This window comes from Xiphias gladius, chromosome 3, assembly GCF_016859285.1.
Source record: "Xiphias gladius isolate SHS-SW01 ecotype Sanya breed wild chromosome 3, ASM1685928v1, whole genome shotgun sequence".
In the NCBI taxonomy this organism is placed as follows: domain Eukaryota; kingdom Metazoa; phylum Chordata; class Actinopteri; order Istiophoriformes; family Xiphiidae; genus Xiphias; species Xiphias gladius.
The window spans coordinates 7,866,534-7,883,889 of record NC_053402.1 but is presented as its reverse complement, the minus strand read 5'-3'; the positions used below and the strand labels follow the sequence as shown (position 1 = coordinate 7,883,889).

At 39.1% G+C, this 17,356-nt stretch overlaps 1 protein-coding gene across 7 annotated transcripts in view; it reads left to right on the top strand.

The window, feature by feature from the left end:
• Positions 1–17,356, top strand: part of LOC120805587 (meiosis inhibitor protein 1-like) — a 59,461-nt gene that overhangs the window by 31,490 nt on the left and 10,615 nt on the right. For 4 of the 7 annotated variants that reach the window (XM_040155972.1, XM_040155979.1, XM_040155954.1 and 1 more), the window contains exons 20-27: positions 3,618–3,768; positions 4,735–4,920; positions 5,153–5,284; positions 5,594–5,783; positions 10,318–10,434; positions 11,445–11,555; positions 13,269–13,453; positions 13,777–13,861. In XM_040155972.1, coding sequence (XP_040011906.1) covers positions 3,618–3,768; positions 4,735–4,920; positions 5,153–5,284; positions 5,594–5,783; positions 10,318–10,434; positions 11,445–11,555; positions 13,269–13,453; positions 13,777–13,861 — 1,157 coding nt within the window. Of the gene's footprint in view, positions 1–3,617; positions 3,769–4,734; positions 4,921–5,152; positions 5,285–5,593; positions 5,784–10,317; positions 10,448–11,444; positions 11,556–13,268; positions 13,454–13,776; positions 13,862–15,319; positions 15,344–17,356 lie in introns of those variants that run through there. The other 3 variants (XR_005709576.1, XM_040155963.1, XM_040155988.1) reach the window with 3 other exon arrangements.

Below are 17,356 nucleotides of genomic sequence, written 5' to 3'. Positions count from 1 at the left end.
ATTTCAGCATCAATAAAAGCATTTTGCTGATACAAATTCTAAAGACTTATGTATGGTACTGCTGCAGAGTGGTTTTGTAAGAAGGGAAGGCATAATTTGATTCAGACATACTGACTTTTTTCTCCCATAGCAGCGTCTATTTGCACTGTAAAAAGTGTCTTTGAGCGGCACAGTAACTTCCTGGCTTGGTGGCTGCTGAGTAGCTCTTGGTAGCACTGTATTACCCGTGCTTAGGAAATAAATGTAAAGAGTAAAATGTCACCACACCTCTTTGTACTCTGTACCAGTCCTTGCAACCAGGTTGCACCACTAGGCCCTCTTTCAAACCACCCCCTACACCCTCTCCCTACTCACTTTCGGTCCATTTGCGTGTTCACGTGGAGGGTCCGCCACATTAAGTGCCATCCCAAACCTAATAGCAAGGAGTGGAATTGGGTTATAAAAACCTCCAACAGTGAGTTTGCACCAATGCTGATTTACTATGTGCAAGCGCCTCTGTTGTGTTTGTCAAGGAACACGCTCTGTGCGACTATCTGTACAAACATTTACTCATAATCTACTCAAAGTAAGACAGACATTTAATTATATAGATGTTAAAAATGTAAAGGTTAAATTGTATTTAGGATCAAATATTCCCTTCTCTAGAAAAGGGTAGATGTGTTCATTTGATTGTAAAGTGATGCATATTTACAGGGACTATTGCAAAAACCAAGCAGCTTTAAACAGCTGCTTGAGTTAAAAACAAAAAAAATATGTGCCACCAAAGTCGCTTGGGAGTAAGTTTTATTTTTCTCCATAGGCTTAGGCCTACTGTGGAGTGAATGTAATGAGTCTGACACCTCACTGCACACACTGTTACTTATGTAGCCTATTAATAGTGCTGTGTATAAAATGCTGATGCGAAACCATGGTTATGAAAAGTTACAACAGTTCCTGTTTCCACAAGAGAGAGGGAAGTTTGTCGCTGTATCTATACCCTACATTTTAATGAAGGATACTTCATTGAGCTCCAAACATAATTTACACTCTGTGACAAATGTTACATCTTCCCAATATTGATGTGAAAATATTTTATGTATGTCTAAAGGTGCTTCCAGAAATATTTGACACTAATATCAATTTTGAGAAACATTCATCATTAATGTGGATATAAATACCAGATACCAGTACCCAGCTGAAATTTAATAACTTGAGTAAATTTCTTCAAAGTGCTACTTTGCTTTGCTGTAATGCAGCCCTTGACAGCAGTAAAGACAACATTTTAGAAATGTCCGAAATCCCAGATGATACTCAGTGTCATATCACAGCATCAGAATTATATCAGTATATCGCTTGACTCTACCAAGAAATCAGCTGGTTTTGCATGTCACTGTAGGTCTCTCCCTGCTCAAATGGCACTGCCACAGCCCATCAAGGGTGTTCTTAAGTCCATATTTTATGACCTCGGAGATATGTCAGCTTCTTTGGAAAGTTTAATCTGTCTTTCAGTGGAACCTCGGCTATGCATTACCCCCAGGGAAGGAGATGAAAGCCTATCCCTGCCACTGTGGTCTCATTAAGATTAATATTAGCAGTGGCCACAGATTTACATAGTGTTGAATGGCTGAGTGTGTGTAGCGTATGTGTACTCAGGGACAGGATCTGTGCATATGTGTGGATATCTTTGCATTGGTATACATTATAGCGGACTGTGTTTGTGTGTATGTGTATTTATGCGTGAGAAAGAGCATTAAAATGTAAATGAATGGACACATCTACGGTTAGGTCCAGAAGTATGACACAATTTTCGTAATTTCGCCTCTACAGCACCACAGTAGATTTGAAATGAAGCTGTCCAGATGTGATTGTGTAGACTTTCAGCTTTAATTCTAGAGGTTTAACAAAAATGTCAAATTAATCGTATAGGAATTACAGCCATTTTTATACATAAATGGCTGGTAAATGGACTGCACTTAAAATTTTGCTTTTCTAGTCTTTTCTCGTCACTCAAGGCACTTAACACTACTGCCGCATTTATACCCATTCAAAACACACATTAACATACAGCAATCTTTTCTATACATACACACTCACAGACCAATGATACATCAGGGGGAATTTGGGGTTCAGTATCTTGCCCAAGGACATGCGGACAGGAGGACCCAGGGATCAAACCACTGACCTTCTGGTAAGTGGACGACCCGCTCTACCACCTGACCTCATTTTTCACTCATTTAATTCAATTGACAATTGTTGCGTTTCATGGCCAGTTTTGTCCCAATTCCTCGTTATTCCATGAAAAATTAAGCAGATAAAAGGTATGATGTTGATTCAATGTGTTGAATTTGCATTTAGTACCTGTTCATTGGAACTCTCTATATGCAGTCCAAAGAGGTGTCAATGCAAATGAAGGAGGCCATCATTAGGCTGAAACAAACCTATCAGACAGCGAGCTCAGCAACACCAAAAGGCCTGGAAAACCACAGAGGACAACTAAAGTGGATTATTGCAGAATTCTTTCCTTGGTAAAGAAAAACCCTTCACAACATCCGGCCAGGTCAATAACACACTGAAGGGAGGCAGGCATATCACTTTCAAAGCCTACAATCAAGAGACGTCCTCATGAATGTAAATACAGAGGGTTTACCAAAAGGTACAAACCACTGGTAATACTCAAGAACAGAAAGGCCAGATAAGATTTTGCCAGAAAACATCTAAAAAAGCCTGCCCAGTTCTGGAAGAAGATTCTTTGGACAGATGAAACCAAGATTTAATTTTACAAGAATGATGGGAAGAGAAGAGTATGGAGATGGAAAGGAAGCTAATGATCAAAAACATACCATATCAACTGTATGGCTGCACATGGAACTGGGTCACTGGTTTTTATTGATGATGTGACTGCTGATAGAAATAGCCGGATGAATTCTGAAGTGTAAAGGGCTCCACTATCTGCTCAGATTCAGCCAAACGCTACAAAACTGATAGGATGGTGCTTCACAGTACAGGTGGATAATGACCCAAAACATCCTCTGAAAGCAACCCTTGAGCTTCTCAAAGGCAAAAAAAGAGAGAAATATTCTTCAGTGGCCAAGGCAGCCACCTGACCTAAACCCAGTTGAGCAGGCTTTCCATTTACTGAATACAAAACTGAGAGCAGAAAGACCCACAAACTCAGCCTTTGGTGACATCCATGGGTTCCAGACTTCAGGCAATCATTGACTGCAAAGTATTAAAAATAATTCTTTTATTTATAATCATGATGGTTTGTCCAGTTACTTTGGGTTGGATGGCCAGAGCTTCTGAAAATTAGGGACTATGTATAAAAATGGCTGTAATTCCTAAACGGTTAATGTGTTTAGGTTTTATCAAACCCCTTGAATTAAAGCTGAAAGTCAACACTTTAATCACATCTTGATGGCTTTGTTTCAAATCCATTGTGGTGGCGTACAGAGGCAAAATTCTGAAAAATGTATCTGTCCAAATACTTATGGACCTAAGTGTGTATTTGTACTATTGTAAGTTAATGTTATCATTATTTTGTGTGTGTGTGTGTGTGTGTGTGTGTGTGTGTGTGTGTGTGTGTGTGTGTGTGTGTGTGTGTGTGTGTGTGTGTGTGTGTGTGTGTGTGTGTGTCTCAGGCTCCTCCCAGACCAGATAGTGTTCTCCAGTGTACTGTGGATGTTGTGTTCAGTGCAAGAGCAGGGCAGCTGTGCTCTGCCTCGCTCTGTGCTCCGCTCTGCCCTCTACCTGCTCGCAATGACACAGGACAAGAGCCGCAACCTCAACGGGGTAACTCTGCTCAGTTCACTGAACAGAAATTAAAACACATTTTTAACTTACAGAGGTAGTGCAGTAGGTATACAACATCAGCATCAAGGTACATTTTAAGAAAGGCTTCAACTGTTGCTATGCTTTTCAGTAAACCTCCATACCTTGCAGAGCATTATAATTTTGGAGATTTGCCTGATGACTCAAACTGATTTTCATACAGTTTGACTATTTTGAACTGTTTTACCATTCATGCCTTATCTTTTATGCTTGCCAAAATACACTTTGACAGCTGAGACAAGAAGTCTGTCTCAGTTTTAAATATTCTATTTTATTTTCTGTTCTATGAGTAAAGCTAACAATGTCATATTGTTTGATACAGGTTTACCTACAAGCAGTGCCACCTTAAGATATCAAGATTTCATTGAGATAAAGGTGTTCAACCTGATATTTTTTTCTGTGCACAGAGAAGGAGAACAGCATGTACTGGGACTAGAGTTCTGTACAGTTTAATGTGTAAACCATTAATGTAGAGGCCACGAAATACTCAGAATCAATGCTTATAGCTCATAGTCATCTTTTGATGCAAAATCCATGCTGTGCTTAAAATGATTCAGCAGCAAAGAATATTAATTATAGCTCAACCTTTTTTCTAAAGCTACAGAGAACAAGTAACATTTCCTCAAAAGAATGTACTTTTTTTTAGTTCAAAGAACACTGTGTGGTAAAACATAAAAACCTGTAGCTTATCTGAAATTACTTAATAGTATATAATTTATGTTGACTGTGAACATAAATAAGCAATAGATTACAGGAGACTTCGTTCTGTGACTGAGGACTTTGCGTCAATGCCTTTTAAAAGCAGTCTGACATTTAGGTTGTGAAAAAAATTATTTTCGAAACCACAAACTTCTTAACTTGTGTGTGTATGCTCATCTTAAAGAGAGAACTTGGATTTTTTGATCTTTCTTTACCAACCTACTCAAGGCTCCTTTGAACTGCATCAGCAAGGCACTCTCCTCTTGCCAAAGCTTCTCTTCCCTCTACATTCACCATCCTGCATTCCTTCATTTCATCTGTCGCTATCCGGAGCTAGCAGAGAAATTTGGGCCATTGGTCCTGGAACTTTGGTTGACCAAGCAAGCACAGCACACAGATGAAGGGCAGACCATGGTAAGGGGACAGTTGTTTCGCTTCTATCTCAGACTCACATGTTATGGTAAATTAATAATTTTACTGATTTAATTAAACGCATTTTACCTCTTTCTCTCCAACAAGTTCTCTAATTAATTTCACTCCACCAGAGTAAGTGTTGCATACTATGTATTAGAGTGTGTTTTTTTAACTCTCACAAATGGAAATCAGAACTGATGAAAAGTTGGTTGGATTTCATTCATGTGCATAGGCAGACATACAGGAAAAGGGAGAGAAGATAAAAAGCCATGCAGATGAGAGGCAGGATAAGGTGCCAGACACAGAAACCATGGAGCTTGTGACTCTGATAGAGAAGTACCCAGCTGTCATAGTGACCCTCCTGGTAAGAACCAGATACCCCAAACAGGAACTTGGATTTAACAAGTTGGTAACATTAAAGTAAAGATACTTCTAAATGCTGGCTGATGTGCTGTGTTGTAACACACTAATTTCTCATTTGTTAAGCCTGAAAAGAAAAAAAGGGTTGTGTCCCATAATTTGTGGAAAACACATGAGTCTTTAACCTGCATTGTGCACCTTGGTTGGCTTTACGGCATTAGGATAATTCCTATTAAAAAAAACATTCCAAAATAATTTCTTTTAAACTTTGTGTCTGTCTTTGTATTTGACTGTCTGTTTTGTATTACTACAGGACATGATTTGCACCAGGGAGGCCCCCCTGGCAGAGCGAGCCCTTGGAGTGCTGGAAGTGTTTTTGCGTGGTCAAAGCGACTATGAGGTAGATTTGTGTGCCCAACTTGGACCAGCCCTTCTCCAGGCACTACAGAGGCTCAGTGTGGAGAATGTGGGCCATGGCCTCGGGCAGGGACGCAATGAACAGGGTAAGAGACAATAAACTCACAGAAGGAGTATATCATTTAATAGAAATATTATTGAAATTCCTTTTAGATCTTTAAAAAAATCTGTGCAAGGTTCAATGCAACTACCCTGGGGCTCAAATTTATTGAAATTAATGGTATGAGATGTATTGTAATGGAAGACATTAGGAACTTCGATAGTGTGGTTACTGTTTAGGTATTTGCTGAATTTCCTAATCAGTCAGACAATGTTTTTATCAAGAGAGTTTCATATAGAGGTGATGAAAATTGGAACAGCGGCTTTAATTTACACCTCTACTTGCAATTCATAGGAAATGCAGAGATAAATCACACAGCATAAAACCTTTATGACAGCTTCTTGCATTTTCAGTGCAGTGATGAAGCAGTAATAGATTCTTTCATTTGAAATTAATGTTTATCAATCAGGGAGTTTTGAATAGATTATGCGTGATCACAACTTTTGATAACAGAACATTCTTTAAGTAGGCTGTACTCTGAACCACACCCTTTCTGTTGTTGGGGCTGATCACATCTGTGTAGACTCAAATACCACACTACCAATGCATGCACACATACTGTTAACATACATAATCATACAGGCTCAGAGAAATTCATGCACAGACCTATTGTTTCTTCTAATTTAATCACAATGATCAAAGTTGTACCACATTACGAAGTAGCCTCCTCATGGTGTCTTTTGATGCTATATACTACACTTGTCTATGAAAGCATACTGGTTTCTGCTTTGAAGACACATTATATCCTTTAAGGAGTTAGCAGCTCAAACCTCTTAGCTTAGGCATACACTGTGGCCAAATTTAGACACAGAAATGCTCACCAATACCTTTATAACTTTCCTATTGTTATGGCTACAGAATGTCACCCACCCAAGATTTTCTACAGCAGTCACTATTCCCTATCATGTATCAAACGTTAATGCCATCAGATTTGATTTGATGCCCAGTTACATCTCATTAAAGCACAGATACAGTTAATTACAGTTGATAGATTGAGGTAAATGTTGCTGTTTACTCCCGAGCTGACTTTTTATGATGCGGCACACATTGTTTTATTTTCTTTCTGGTTGTTTTTTTGCCTCAGTCGTAAATAATAAAACTGACAGCTTTAAATGAAATAGTCTCATCCCTGTACAAGCTCATACACATAATATACCCAAACACACACACACATACACACACACACACACACACACACACACACACACACACACACACACACACACACACACACACTTGCACATACATTCAGGGGATAACCAGTGGGCTCCTATACTGTGATTTTAATAGAACAAATCAACTCTGACAGTCTTTTTTTCTCCCCACACAGGAGACACTGAAAGAGTTACTTAATTAAATCTCAGTTTTCTAAACAGCCAGTAGTAGCAGCCAAACCTAGGTATTTGGTCTCAGATGCCCATCTCTTTACATTGACTGGAAAGTTATTTTTGATTAAGAAAAGCTATTTTTGTTAAATGTCTTTCAACAGAATTCCCCCTACGTAGTCTACCTCGCATTTCATACAACAAAAACATTTGATGAGACCAAGACATTACAAGAAAACACCTTGGACCTCAAGTCACAAATTTACTGTGGAGACTAGAAATAGAGAGGGTTTGTTATTTAAACTTTTTGATGCCTAAAATATAAATTTTTATTTAACAAAATAACGCAGACTTCACTGTCACTTCACCTCTGTTTCATGTTGTCTTTCTACAAATGGTTGTTTGCCTGAGTAAAATACTGTATAAACTCAATAAAAACATGTTTTAAATCAGACCGCATCTAATTAAGAATAAGTAAGTAAGACTAAATTTGACTAAGCATTCTGTGCCAACTTTTGCTGCTTAATCATTTTAGACTCTGGTATTTTGTATTCTTTGCTATGGTGACAGCTGGGTCAGTACACAGGCAGCAAACCATCACAGACTCCTCATTAGAAATATCTTTGCTTGGCTGTGTGTTCCAAATACATTGCAAGCAAAGTAACGCATGGCTGTCTAATCCATGCATAGGGAATGGGTCACTCCAATGAGATTATATGTATGAAATCTTGAAATCCCTCTAGAACCTTATAATTAATTCATCCTCTACTCCACAAACTTGATCTGAGAAGGGCAACAAATTATGTTGGAAATTTAAATAATCATATGAAAATAACAGTTTGTATAACCAGAGTAAGATATCTGTAAAGCGGCTTTCATAGATTAATAGGTCCATTTGGCACAATGCGCTTTTGCAACATAATGGAAAGCACTTGTGTCATTATTCTCACATATTAGATCATTTGACAGAATACCTGTGCGGATTTATGTTTGTTGGGCCATTCATCCTGGCTGCATTTTCTTTCTGATGGTTCTAGCAACTGTTCAAATTGCACAGCATCATAAAGACAGTTTATGATGCTTTAACAGAGATAAAGAAAGAATAATTATAGTCACATTAAGAGACAGCGGAATTGTGCACATATACAGTAGTAAATGGCTTTTCAGTCTCTACAAATCTTTCTTTTGTTTTTGTTTATCTCTGTCAAATATCACACAATGCAAAATACCAAAAAAACTTAACTAGAACGTAATGCAACTAGTTGTGCATTATGGTTAGCTTATATGTAGATAACGTGGCCTGTGGTGATGCTATTTCTTTTAACTGTCCTGTCAGGCATACTTGGTTCTAACTGAAATGTAATCAGAAAGTTTCTTCTGAAACTTGGTTAGTTTTAAATTGGAATGAATTAGCAAAACAGTTCTCAGAACACTGTCAGCTCTGATTAATGTTTGAAGGGAAGAACCATTAATCTGTTAAAACAATTCCTTTGTATCCCTTGACAATATCCTTTGTCATTAAAGATAGTTGGACACTACTTTATCAAGATGAGTCCCCTGTTTGAAGCCTATAGCATTGATTTTTTTTTTTTTCAACACTAGTATCAGTGTGCATGAGGATGTTATCATACAAAGGTTTTGTATTGTATAAGTTTGAGAGGGGAAAACTCTTATATTTGTGTTAGCTTTGGTGTAATATTAGTTTTAAATTTCAGTATTCAGATAGCATGAATGAAGGAAAGACCAGATGCAACTTTTTTTAGGATGCTGGTAGATTAAATCAAACAGTGACTTCCATTGCAACCTATTGTGTTTTGTTTTTAAAGTAAAGTATTTGTTTGATTATTTCATACAAGAGAGTATACATACAGAACAGCTCTGCTTCCTGTTTACTGTCTGCTATAGAATTTGTCAAATTGTTGAGACATCAGAAAAAAGTGTTCTTGTAAGTAGATTACAATTAATTACAGTTTTCTCTGAATCAATAATTTGACAACAGCTTAGATAATTTAGTAAAACAATAATACAATATGATCATGTCATCACAATACAAATTCACTAAAAGTTAATTAATGTAGCTCCTTGATAATGTTATTGTTGTTCAGTGTAGGTTTGATTCTTGTGAAATGAAATGCTTTCCTGTCCAAATCAGGCAGTGCATGAACGCTTCCAGGTTTACAGGTTCAATTCTGTGCATGCATATATGGTGCTGTAATGTGCTTTTGGTAGAGGCGTCTGCCCAATGGCATTATTATATCTGTTTACTTGACCTGGCAAATGAGCGCAGCTGAAGGGCACAACACCAGTGTGCCAGCTGGGGATTCAGAAACTATTGCTGTGGTTAGCCTCTGCCTGCCTTCTGCTCATCCCAGGCCCTGTGGGGATTACAGACTGTTATCCTGCACGTGATCCAGTTCAGCCCACAGTAATTTGCATTAATATATACTTTATATTAGCCTCTAATGCGGCGGCATCCCAAGGGGAGATATTTTAATGTTATGCACTACAGTGGTGAAAGGACTATGTAGATGACTATTCTGCCTGATCTTCCTCCAGCCTCTTTCTTGTTAGAGTAGCCCTGTGCTTTGTCTCCTTGCACCTCTTCTCCCTCTTCATATTCCCTCTCTGCTTTCACTCTGTGAGTTTCTTTTACCCTTAAACCTCCCTGGATCCAGACCCAGAATAATGTTACTTAGGTGTTCATGGTAATTTTAACATTTCTGAGTGTTCTTCTTGCTTCTTATTGATTGTCACTGTTTGCTCCATTCACCTCTTGTGGCAAACCAGAACTTCATAAAGTCCACAAGTCAATGCAAGATACTCTCACTTGTTTAAGAAATTAGTTTGAACAGTGTCAATTTGACCAATGTCCTCTATTTTGGCTTTGCTGAAAACTACTCTGGGAACATAAGGTTTCAATCTAAGTAATGAGGTGAGGTGAAATGTTAATTCAGGATGATTACCAGGCAGTCTTTTACCTGCAAATTAATCTTTCTATCTTTCCCTCATACACACATTTACACTGTTGTCTCTCAGTCTTCCTTCTCTTCACTGTTTTATTAAGTTTATCTTCTCTCTCCCTCACTTTCATTGTGTTCATATTTAGTTTTATATATATCTGCCTTCTTGTGTCTCTTGCTTCTTTTTCAAGTTTCCATTTACAGTCGTACTTTGTTTCTTTCTCTCTTTGCTTAGCAGGGAACTCACTCCCTCTGGTGCTGAGGCTGCTTTGTGTGACGCAGGCCAGTGATCCACCTTCATCTTCCTCCTACAGCAAGATGGACGGAGTTCACTTCAAGCTGCTCTACCATGGTGAGGTCAAAAGGTGCTGCAGGCAGGTCATACTAGGGAAAAAGTAACTCTCCTCCCCCACAGCCCCTAATTAACAGTTTCTATACATTATTTACATTACTCTGCATAGTAATGACATGCACTACATTAGAAGCAGATTGAGTAGAGCGCTTGCCAGATTACAGACATGCACACAAACATCGTCTCTCTCTCACACACACACACACACACACACACACACACATCGTCTCACACACACACACACACACACACTCAGAAATACTACAGTACAGACACATAACCATCTAGTGACTGCACTAAGACATACCTCTTTATTCAACACATGGTTTGTTGTTCTACTACATTTTTCGCACCTTCCTTTGCATTCACCTGTATACCTTCCTAAGTGGAGGCCTCACTCATCTTTGGTTTAACATCATCCTCAACAAACCTACTCAGATGAACACTCGCTGCTGATCTGCAAATGAAAATGCAGAGATGTCAGAAATTTACTAGAAATGTCTGCCATATTATAATTCTAAACACATTATCATTAGAGACAAATTTGCTTTGCTTTTTGCCTTGATGTCAACAACCCTCATCCCTCTGTGCCTTACAACTTAGTTTTTCCTTTATGCTGCGATAGTGGAACCTTATTCTGTGTTGTTAGTTATATTTTCCAGCCCCTCATGTTTGACATTTTCAGTGGCAGTTCAGATTAATTCAGTTTTTACCTACCAATGGCAGACATGACGTGACAGGCGTAAAATGGCAAAATTCATATTTTGTTACATTTTATTTGTCTGTCATTTTTTGCGTTAATGTCTTTGGATGAAATGTTTATCATGCTTTTGAGAGCTATGCAGATAAAATATTAGATAGACAAGTGAACCATCATATTTGAATGTGTGTGTGTGTGTGTGTGTGTGTGTGTGTGTGTGTGTGTGTGTGTGTGTGTGTGTGTGTGTGTGTGTGTGTGTGTGTGTGTGTGTGTGTGTGTGTGTGTGTGTGCGTGTGTGTGTGTGTGTCAGTAAGTAATATAGCAGGAAGGTTGAAGCCTACCAACAAAGAGAGCCTACTGCCTGCCCTCAGCTACTTGTATTGCTGCCTGAGTATGTCCCCTGCATACTGCACTGACAGAGGTTAGACGCACTCTTCCTGTCTCTCTAACTCTCTGTCTTTCTGTCCTCATGTATTTGTCTTACTTCCTTTTAATCTTCTGACATTGCATCTTTCACACACACTCCACCTCTTCAGCCTCTGTATGTTTCTATCTTGTTCTCCTTGTCCCTCTGTTTCGACTTCTCTCTCCTTCAGCCCTGTTTTGACAGAGGTGAGAGGCTGTCCTTGACAAATATGTAGCATTGAGATGCAGAAGGAAAAAAAAGCATACAAGCTGACAGCTACTGTACATCTTTATGGTACACAGGTTGTGGCTCAGTCCTGGACATTGTCTTAGACAAACAAAAACTGAAAATGCAAACACACCCCACACAACCACATAATAACATGGTTAGTAGACAAAGTTCAGAGATCGCGCATATACAGAGAGACACACACACACTAAACAGTTTATTTTTCTTTTTGAACAAGAAGGAAAGGGAAAACAAAAATTATTCGGAATCTTAAAAATTGGAATAAATGAGCCAAAATATAGAAGAAATAGCGCCTCTATAGAGCTTAATAATTAAATAATTTACAGTGAGATGCCATCAACAAGACGAATCAAGACATGTCTAAACTGCTTCTTACCAAAGGGAACAATTATATGCAATGACATATTGATTGGAACTGATTTTATTACAAGCTAAATAATTTGCTTGCACAAGCTTCCAAGGAAAAGCAGAGGTCACTGAGCTGGTTCATTGTTAATAAGGTGAGGCTAGTGGCCAGAGAGCAGGGGAACCATTGGGAAGCAAAGCTAATTTTGCCCATAGCATTACTTTACTGCTTCTGCTGCAGCCTACTTGCATTCGCCATCTGCCTCTGCATTACTAGTGGTGAGTTTGCAAATGCTACTTATTTCAGCCTCGGGCTGAAATAATTAGCAGTTGATCATGTGTTGCATAGGAATATTAATGCAGTCCTCTGTCTCAAGGCAAACAGTAGGATAGTATAACTTTAAATAAAATGAAGTTATAGTTTTTCTGGTAATTACAGTTGATCTTGTTGGCTGCCTATGCTCTGTATATAACCCCAATATTATGTAAATTATTTCCAATGGTATTCTGTTCATTTTTACCTCTGCCAAGGAGGTTTTCATCAGAGTCTTTTTGTTGGTATGTTTGTTGGTTTACTTGTCAGCAGGATTATGCAAAAAGTATTGAACCGATTTGCACCGAAGTTGGTGGAGGGATGGGGCATGGTCTAGTGAAGAACCCATTAAATTCTTGGGCACTTCCGGATCAATTACTATGAATTTGAATTTTTTTCTCTGAAGTCTGGTGTATCTTGTACGACATTAGCCTTGGCAGAGGTATGCACTCTACTGAGCGCCATTCTAGTTGCTGATGCAATAACCTAATTTCTACATTGTATATTAGGCCAAATCAAAATATATGTGCAACTTGCTTGGTGAAGGCTGAGGTGGCAGAATTTAGTTGCACTTGTGTGCACTTGTGTGTGTGTGTATGGTTGCGTCTGAATAACCTTAACACGCGTTCCGAAGTTTATGCATGTTCCTAAGGCCTCACAGTTGCCACAGAAAAGTGTAAGTGTGCATTTGCATAATTGTGAGTGGGTGCCTGCAGTATGTCACCATGTAGTCATCCAGACCAACTGCTATTCACACACTAACACATGCACAGGTGCAGATCCCATCAAAGTGTGATGACAAAGAGCCTTCTCCTCCCCAGCTGTCTCCATGCTGCTATCCAACAGTGGACTGATGAACCAGCTGCAGACAGTTCTCTCCTCGTCCTCCTCCACCTACACTGCTCCATCCCTCTCTCCATCAGCCTGTTCTTTTTCAGCCCTGCTTTGCTACATCCATCTACTCCTGTCTTCCCTCATTACCTTGCAGCGTGTTCACTCTGCTCAGGTACAAACTCAGCTCAGCTTTGCTCTTATCACAACTTCAGGATAAAACTTTCCACAGTCAAGGCACTGTTAAGGGCAAGACACAGAACATACAGCAAAATCGAGCATAGATTCTGATGTGGGCGCAGAGTAAAAAACACCAATTGGATTTGTTCGATATATATCACAGTAAAGCTGTGGTATAAAACAATGCACTTTCTTCTCTGCTCTCTGCTCGCACTGAAGGGATAGCACAATCTTACTTGCAATGAGATTTTTAGCTCTAATCTTTTCATTCTTCTTATTTCCCCCTATCTTTCTTTCTCTCCTTCTCCATTATTTAAGGTCCATAAGAGCATCAGTTGGAGTCTGGACACAGCTGTGCAGCGACTCCTCCTTCAGAAGAGAAACACAGACGATCTCTTGTTGGGTAATAAACTCAGAATTTTAGCTGATTATTTTTTTTGAAAGACTTTGCCATTACAGACAGCAGATGCTAAAACAATTCATCAGCAAGTGAAAATGCAAGTCCTATGCGGATAGCAGGTGTGTGTAATCCATGAACATTTTAGTGATTTTCCAGGATCTTATTATTATAATTTTTTTTTTTTTATTTTTTTTTTTGCACAGCTCATGTTTTCTCTTTTTTCCTTTTTGTACTTGTTCCTCCTAGTTTTGTGTATTCCGTTAATCTCTTCTCACTTCATCCTTTCTGTAATTGTGTACTACTCCATTTTACACTGTGCAGTACAGTTGCAATCACACTATAGCATACGTAAAACCATGGCACCTCAATTCATGTCAGTAGGGTTTGGATCAGATTTGAACAGCGTCTGGCAACCCCGATTATTGCAGCAACTTTCCATACACTGCATAAACCTCAGGATAGACTAATGAGGTTCACCACCATTTGGTTTACATGTAAAGTGACTGTTTGCCAATGTTTTATCCTTGGCAGAGGTAACCAAACCCTAGGCGTGCATTTCGCACACTTTCATTATATTAAGTGGCCCACATCCCGCTGCACCACTCGGAGACAGATCATCCCTGCTGCTCCTGTGTCTCTGTCTGTCAGCTGGATAAGTGGCCTGTCAGGATCGCTGTGATGTATGGGCGCCCTCCCTCTGCCTGCCTATCTTTTTCTTTCTTTCTCTCTCTCTCCACTCCTTCACTCACTCAGTCTCCTCTGATTTTATGTCTCAGGTTATTTTATTCTCACTTATGCATCACGTTCTGCACTTCTTTTTCCATCCATCTTTCTCTCTCTATTGCTGTGCTCTGTCTCTCTTCCCTCTCTTCTGCTGCCACTAATTGAGTCTTCCCTCCCTGAGAGAGCTCTAATCTCAGTGTACATGGCATAAGTGGCTGGCAGAGCTCAGTTTGCAAATGGCTGGCAGCTCTCAGTTTGGATCCCACTGTGTTTTAGCAATCATTTTTGGCCGTGTCTCTCTCTCTATCTTCATCACTACTTTGATCCCTCAGTCTAGCTGTCCTTCCTTCAAACCTGTTTCTCACTGCATCGCACACTCTACACATGGCACTGATGTTTTTAACTTCTTGCCCCCCCTTTCTGTCACATATCAATTCAAAAATTGCCCTAAGTTCCTTTCATCTATTATTTTGCCTCTGTTCTATGCTTCTATTCCCTCTGTTACCTGCTTTTAATATCTTTTTCTATTTCAAACTTCCACATCCCACTTGCTCACTCCCCTCTGTTCTACTATCTACATGTTTCTCCTGCGGCCTTGCCCTCCACATTTGTTTGTTTTCTCCTCTTCCTCTTTCTCTCTTGTGTGTTTATACATTCCTTCTATTAATTCCCTTTGACTTTCCAGACATTTACCAGTCCTCCTTTTCTCCCTCTCTCTCTCTCAATTTCTCTTTCCAGTCAGCTACCTGAGGTTGCTGCAGGCTTTACTTGATGTTGACCTAGCATCAGCAGTGGTATGTGTGACCACTGGTCCTGGCTTGGTCGGACCCAGACCTCTGGGGGTCCAAGATGGAGCTTTGTACCCGCTTGGCTTCAGAGGGGCCCAATGCCTCTCAACTGCTCTCATCGGACTTCTTTTGCAGGTTGTAGAACTACTTTTTTGCATGTTTGCATTGGGGGGGGTTATATATGTGTCTTTGTGTGTGTGTGTGTGTGTGTGTGTGTGTGTGTGTGCGTGTGTGTGTGTTTGTGTGTGTGTCAGTGTGTTATGGTCTGCGCAAGCACAAAAGGAAAAGGAGGGTGATTTAGGGCACAGACACAGGAAAGACAGGTAGCGTTTGAGCATTAATGTATAGTACAGTCAAATTGTAAATATTGATACAGATAAAGTAGCTCAGTTGTTTTTGCTGTTGAACTGTCTTAAACATAATGGATTTTACATCAAGATAAATTTTAGTTTGCTCCGGGGACTACCATTGCTACATTGCATTTCCCCACTTTTTTTGTTTGTGGGAGACAGAAATAACAGAGAGCATCTACAATAAATTATTTTTTGTAATGAAAGATGGAGTGCTAGCAAATTGTTTTTCAACAAGTGATAGTTAGAAGTTTAGCTGTTCTAGTGTTAAAGGAAAGCACTAGCTGTGAACAAATTTTGTGTACATTTTATCGTAAAGCGGTGTTTTTAATGGTGGCTTGGTGAAGAGAGGTACATTATAAAAAACTAAAGGGATATACAGAGCCATTCTCTAATACAACCCTTTTTATTCTTAATTCTACAAATCATCTAATATTGACTTACTTGGGATGCTAAAAAATGCAATAAGAATAACAATATGTGCAGGAATGTTTATTCAAATAATTAAAAACAAAAAGATCACATCAGATTTATCAGTGTCAATATATCCTCAAACAGATTTACATAACCATGTGCTCAAACAGCTGTGGTCTTAAATGTTGATGTGAGGATGCCTTCCCTCTCTTTCTTTACTTTCACTCCACCCTGTATCTCTTGCAGTAGAGATAACATGAGAGTAATCTTTAAAATCTTTAAACCACGACATTGAACCTGTCCTGTTGTTTAGAAAATGAGATTGCAGTTGATTGAGCAGTTAGCATAATGGAATGGTACACATATCCATAGCAATCACAGGTGTCTCCAAAATGTTATTATATGTAATTAGTGTATTGACTTTGGTTACTTATTACAAAAGAGGCGGACTGGTGTCCCACAATAAATAGGTGAAGCACTACTTTTACTGGGTGGCAGCCAGCACAGAGCAGGAACCAACATGGTCCAAAATATGAGTGAACAAAATAAAGCAGTAGATAGACCCTTTGTCAAAGAAATTATAAAGAATCTAATCTAGCAATGTCAACTGTGCACTGAGCTACTACATATGTTGATAGTTACACAGGCCTTTTATTTTACTGTTGTTTTAACCAGGTAATTTTTTATGATCAAAGCAGTGCTCCAGCATCACAATACACAGAGGCACCACATAAATATAAAGCACTAAACTGCTCTGTCACACAACCAAGTATATTGGCCACTACCTTTAATGCCATCAGTTAATGGTAAAGTCTGAACAGTCACACAATAAAAGGTTCCATTTTTCTATATGACTGAAGCTAAGATACTGTGAATCAATTAATCACAAGGCTTGCAGGAGTTATGAGTTGTACCAGAATGAGTGTGGTAATACATTGCAACTATGTTCAAAAAATGGCAGTAAGATACATACTGAATGTAGCTCACTTCTAAGACTCATTGTCCATTAAATATGAATTCTTGAATCAGCAGATAGCTAGAGGTCATCTGGATACACATGGGTCAAACATTGTTGTGGGAGGTTGTGTGGAAGCCTGCTATCCTCTATATTTCAGTGGGTTAAACCTTGAAAAAGTGTCAGCTAATGAAGTGTAATACCACAGGCACATGTTGATTTTGATTTATAAAAGAACGAAACCATGGTGTCACGCCGATCTCTTCTG